Genomic DNA, 6,000 nt, shown 5'->3' on the forward strand with positions numbered 1-6,000 from the left:
GCACTCGGGCTTAAAGGGTTATTTGCTCGAGCAGCAGTAACAGATTGATGTTCCGTCATGCAGCTCGTCGCTGGTGTCGTTCCAGCAGCCATAAAAGATGGTGATAAAGGAATTCAAGAAAATGGGCTCATTTTGAAATCAACTCCGAAATAATTTTTTTCCAGTTGCACTCTTGTGTTTCAGATGGATTTCATGAGCCTGAAGGTGGTGAAACCCACTCAGTATATAAAGAGGTCTATGCAAAGCTTTGCATTTAAGTGAAAAATGCAGGAAACTCAGTGAACCTATGAGGTTTTTTTTGTTAAATTAGCTGCTGGAACATTTATTAAGCAAGATGAAAACCATCAAAGCACTTGATTTGTGAGTGTAACTGTCACAAAATCAGAATGTAGGTCTAATGGTATGTATCGGCATTTTAGAAGTCAACAAGAAACATTTACCATCATTACATTTTCTTTCACAAAGTTTATTCTGTGTTTGCTTATCCCCTGACCCAGTAATCCATTTTCTATACGACAGCAGCTCTGCCCTCCCACTGCTCCAGTTACCATTGTATCCTAACAGCCATGTTGGCTCACGTCTCTGTCTCCTCGGGCTAAACGTATGTGCAAGATGTGTAGGGACGTGGTAATAAATATGTATGCATCTTTGTTTTATATTGTATGAAAAAGCTGAAAACATAAGTAAAAAAAAAAATGTCTAAAGGCGATGTTTGGTTGTCAGCGTGCCATCAAGCAGCTTGTGCTGCTTTCAGAAACATTATGAGTTACTGTGTATTCACATGAATGTGACGAATGTCCGGAGGGTGTCATTTGCCGAAGTGTTGCTTTTGTGAGATCTTCTCATTTTTGTTCAATCAGTGCAAGGCAGCTGTACCAAACTGGTGCACATGTACAGTAAGCATTAGGTTCTGTGTAGTGATTGTACCCCCACTGAATGAACAGTGAATCCTTTTTGTTTTTTAAAAGTATAAAGTTTTACTTGAAGTGGCTCAAGCAGAGCAGCTATTTCTGGCTTGTGACCAAAATTTCAAACTTAAAGGTTTTTAATGACCCTAGTTGTGTATAAAATATTAGTAAATACAGTTTTAATAATCAATAAACCACTTTTTTAAAACAAAAATTGGAATTTGCCACCTGAACTTTATAGTTTTTTTGTTTGTTTGTTTTTTTCCTATTTTTAGACTTTGTATAGATCAAGTGATGAACTGAAAACATTTACCTGATTAATAATATCAAAAATAATTTAAATATCCTAAGGGAGTAAAAACGACTTGTTGTATCACCGGCAGCAAGTTGTGGTTTCTTAACTATTTCTGATTAATGGCACAACTGATTATGACGTTTCTAGCTGTAAATTTGAGTGAAACAAACAAGCTTTTGGTTACAACTGGCTTTGCAAATTTAAAAGATTCAGGTTAGGGAATCATTCAGGGTTTTATCTAGAAGAAAGAATGATAAAATAGGAAATGTCGTAACGCCAACGTGTTTCTTTGTGTCCAGGCTACAGCACCATGAGTCCGCAGGAGGACAGCGAGAATCCGCCCGGAAACAACGACCCGCTCTCGGCCGGCGTGGACGTCGGCAACCACGACGACGACCTGGACCTGGACACGCCCCCCCAGACGGCCGCGTTGCTCAGCCACAAGTTCCACCCCTACCGGCACACGCACACGCACCACCACCCGCTGCACACGCACACGCACCACCTGCAGGCGGCGGTGACGGTGCACAGCGTGGACGCAGAGTGCTGATCCGCCCTCCTGCCAGCGATGGAACTGTTTTTATATTAAAGACTATTTTTAAAAAAAACATTTGTGCTCAGTTAGAGAGCACGCAGTGGGTACCGTCTGGATAGATGGATGGATGGATGGAGGGAGACGCCACAGCTTGGACCCCGCGGTCTCGGCCGCCGGGACTTTTGCCCTGATTGGATGATGCATCATGGTCTCACTGTGCCAACATCTCAATCTCAGCCCCTCTTTTAATTCAACCCAATTTAAAGTCTGGCAGGTGTACACAGTTTTATACATGTTGAAAATCACCAGACCAGGGCCAGTAAATATATTCATTTTTTTCTGAAGGGATTTAGCATTCAGGACTCAAAGGGAGAGCACATAACAGCCTTCAGGAGCAAACAAAACACTGTTCGAGGCCATTTATTGGCCTTTATTGAGGACAGGACACAAGTGGGACCTAAAAGCCCTGAGGGAGGACAAAGTTCTTCATTTTTCATCATTCTTCAGGTCCAGTGGATAATTACATTAAATGTGGAGGCTAACGCGGACCCCTCTCGACCAGCACTCCATCTGAAACTCACTTGTATTGAGGGCCAGGAGGGGGACGGAGCGCTCCTTACATTTGTGACAACTGTTGGACATTTCTGGAAGAGTGAATATACTGTATTTTCAACAAAGAAGTGGATCTAGTGGGATTCTAACACGGCTTTTGTTTCAACATTGCTCTCCTTGGTTCAGCAGATAGAAGCTCCAGAGTTGGTTTTCTCTCGTAGTTGCTGCCTTCGGCCAAAGGAGCGACTGCTGGTCTCACATAACGAGGCGGGGGAAGATATCTGGACAGTTTCCTGAATGTTTGTGAACTTCAAAGTAAGGGGGGGGGGGGCTTCAATGATTCACGAAAAATACAAAAAGAAACATTTTAAAGAGGAAAATATTATTTTTCTACTATTTATTAAAGAGGTAGATTTTCAAGACAGATCAGAAAGCAGCTGCCGCTAACACAAACAGCGGTGAGGAGTCGTACCGGCCCACTTCCTGCAACCAACGCATCATATCGGGGCTCATTATTTTCAAGTTTTATTTTCCAACAACGTCTGTGAATTGTTGTTTATTTTGAATTTTAGGAGCATCAGTGACACAACGGACTACGTGACTTTTCTTTTCCGTGTTTTTTTCCCTCAGACTGAGGGACTTTGGTGCATAATCAGCAGCTCATTTGCATTTACTTTCAAATTTTGTTTGTGCTTTCTATCACCAGGAACCTAGCTGTCCTCTGTTTCAGAGGATTCCATTTACTACTGTATAAACCCAGTGGTCAGTTCATTAGCTAAATCTGTACAATCACTGCGATCTAATACAGCAGTCCGGCCATAAAGTCTACGTTTATGATGCCCATAACTTCCAGGTTCTTGACACTGCCACAGACGTGTTCATCTAATTACGTGGTTCAGCACTGAAGCTACAGTTACATCCAGCCTTTATGTATATAATAGGACAGACAAAGAGTTAGCAACGTCTTTCAGTACAATGTAGAACAGCACAACATTAAATAAGTTTCATGTTATACGCTTTGGACAGTTACACTCATTTTAAAGGTGGATGTCATGGCGGGGCTGTTGTCGATTACATGATGTTGTACAGATACTCCTGATAAAGTGGCCACTGAATGTATAGTCTGGTAAGCAGTACCTTTTTTAAGAAAGAGGCTTTTTTGTTTTTTAAAGAGTAGTGATCTAAAATCTGCGACGAAATCAGCTCTGCTCCTCTCAAAAGTTAATTCAGGTATTTCTCGTTGAATATCTGGAAAGACTGAGAACAACAAGCCTTAATCACATCCTTTTCAGAGCGGTTAGGAGGAGATGATCTTCACATTAGTCTGTTTGTCACCGAGGTCATCACGTGAGCTCAATCTTGCTGTGGCGAGCGGGTCAGAAACATCCTTAAACGTGTCCTTGCATATCAGGAGGCGGAACTTCAGCCCTTCTTCAGCCTCCTGGGGACGGACGAGGAAAGACAGACACCAGCAAAACATTCCTGGCTTTAGTCACTGCTGGGGATTTGGTGTGAGGATAATTGGGGACCAGCATAAAGGTCCTGAGAGATTCACAGACACTGAGTGCTGTCCTCTTGATCTGCCTGAGTAGAAAAGAAAAAAACCAGTGCAGATTCTTATCGGTTTCACCCTGTTTTACCGCAGCCTTTCGCCTCCGAGGCCAAGCTGAGATACTGTACGTGTGATGAGGCTGGATCTTGTACGAAGCAAGTTGCATTTGGAGTCTCCTCCTCGTCAAAGAGAGTGAAAGAGGTCGAGATGCTGCTGTTGTTGTGCAGAGGTTACACACATCTGTCGGCTCCTCTGTGGTTAACCACTCATAATGTATTTTATAACGTGTGTGTGTCTTGAGAGAGAGAGTGAGTGTGTGCGTGATGAAAGTAGGACTATCCACCTGTAACATTTTCATTGAATGCATTATTTTTCAAAGTAATATTAGAGAAATATAGGTGAAATTATTATGATTGAGAAATCCACTTATTTTTATTCTGATGAAGAGTCACTTGACCTGATCTGTGCTTCGTGAGTTTGATTGTTCAACTGGTCAAATCACATCAGTGTGGCATCCATGTTTTTGTTTTTTTGTTTTTTTTCCTGGGTGCCAAAATGTCTATCGTTCTTCAGAGGTTCATAATGAAGTGTAAATACTGAATCACAAATAGCTATTATGTCCTGTACACTCCATTTGTTTTTTATGTTGATAAGATATGATGTATGCTTCAAATGATGCTCAGATATTCGGGTTGATATTGAATTGTCTGTTCATGGCGTCTCGCTATATTTTTTGATGCCTTGGATGTTTTGTTTTTTTTAGGTTTATTTGTCTTTAGGTCCATATTGGATGGAAGTCAGTACTTGGAAAAATTAATACACACTTTTATGTTTGAGAGACTCCGAGTTTTTAAAAAGTTTTATTGTGCGTCTTCAAAATATTAAAGAAAGCTCCCGTTTTAGATTTGCAGGATAACCGCGCTACACCTTCTCGCTGAGTAATGACCAAAACAACAGCCTTATAGTGGATTCAGGTTTACATCTGTAAGCCGCGCAGTGGTTCTGTCGCTACTTAAGACTGTCAGCCATTTTCATTTACAGTCATCTTAGTGTGTTTGATACTTTACAAGAATATTTACGTTTGCACATTAACTGTGAGCTCATTAAACTCCCATCTGACAGCTCCGATAGAGCCGAGACATTAAAACATGCCGGGGTTTGTGTTCGTTCACGATCCTCAAAGTACTTCTCTTACTAAATGCAGTAGGTTGAATATTTCACTAAAAACATTAACCATCAACACTTATCACACCACTTTCATAAACCAGATTTATTCACCTGCAGTGATTCATATCAAAATCATAAAATCGTCTCGTTGTCACTACTTTACATGGTACGTAATTTCACTTCAGTTTGACATTGAAGCAGTCTTGTAGCATTTCAGAGCAATTTTTCGATCAAATGCAGTCTGTATGTCTGTCTGTCTGTCCGTGTGTGTGTGTGTGTGTGCGTGTGTGTGTGTTGGGGAAGTTTTTTTTTTTTTTTTTCTCCTCCAAACTGAGTTGAACATTAAAGAGTCTGTTTTTTTGGGGGTTTTTTTCCTGGAGAGCTTTTAAACAGTATTTACCAGCTGTTGTAAACAAGTATATATGTGTGTATACAGAACACAATGAATTGCAATTAATGTACTGAAGGAACATGTGTACGTCATCCCCCCCATGTATCATATAAAGTTATCAAATTGAGATTTATTGCAATGTGAATGTGATAAAGTCCATTTTACACTTAACTACTGTCTGACGTTTCTAACTTTGGCTCAGTTTTCACTGTTGTTTTTAATGACTTTGTCCAAACCTGGTGCTTTCAGTCTGCATAATATAACGGGATCGTTTGGAAGCAGAAACGAGCTGAGACAGGCATCTTAACATCACTTCTTTCTCAACACCACACTGTCATCACATTTGTAGTCTGTAGCCATCATTTGAGGCAGTTGGGTATGCTGCATTCAGTGGCAACTTGGAACTCAGAATTTTTGATCTCCAACTTGGAAAAATGATAGAAAACACCACCAGTAGTCAGATTTCCTACTTGGTAACCAGGGTTTGATTTACCTACAACATTAGACAGTGTACTTTTCCCCCCCATTTGCTTCTTTATAAATTAACTGTATGTCCATTGACAAGCATTTGTTGATTGTAGAAAAGTAAACCTGAAGGTA

General features: G+C 40.7%; 1 protein-coding gene across 1 annotated transcript in view; it reads left to right on the plus strand.

Annotated features, from left to right (window-relative positions):
• cachd1 (cache domain containing 1) overlaps positions 1–5,571 on the plus strand; it is a 105,761-nt gene extending 100,190 nt beyond the window's left edge. Inside the window, exon 27 of the mRNA XM_008286360.1 lies at positions 1,503–5,571. Within this exon, the coding sequence (XP_008284582.1) occupies positions 1,503–1,753 (251 nt within the window). The 3' untranslated portion in view covers positions 1,754–5,571. The remainder of the gene's footprint in view (positions 1–1,502) is intronic.
• Positions 5,572–6,000: the final 429 nt, after the last annotated feature.

Source organism: Stegastes partitus, unplaced genomic scaffold (genome assembly GCF_000690725.1).
Source record: "Stegastes partitus isolate 25-593 unplaced genomic scaffold, Stegastes_partitus-1.0.2 Scaffold452, whole genome shotgun sequence".
NCBI classification, from domain to species: Eukaryota; Metazoa; Chordata; class Actinopteri; family Pomacentridae; genus Stegastes; species Stegastes partitus.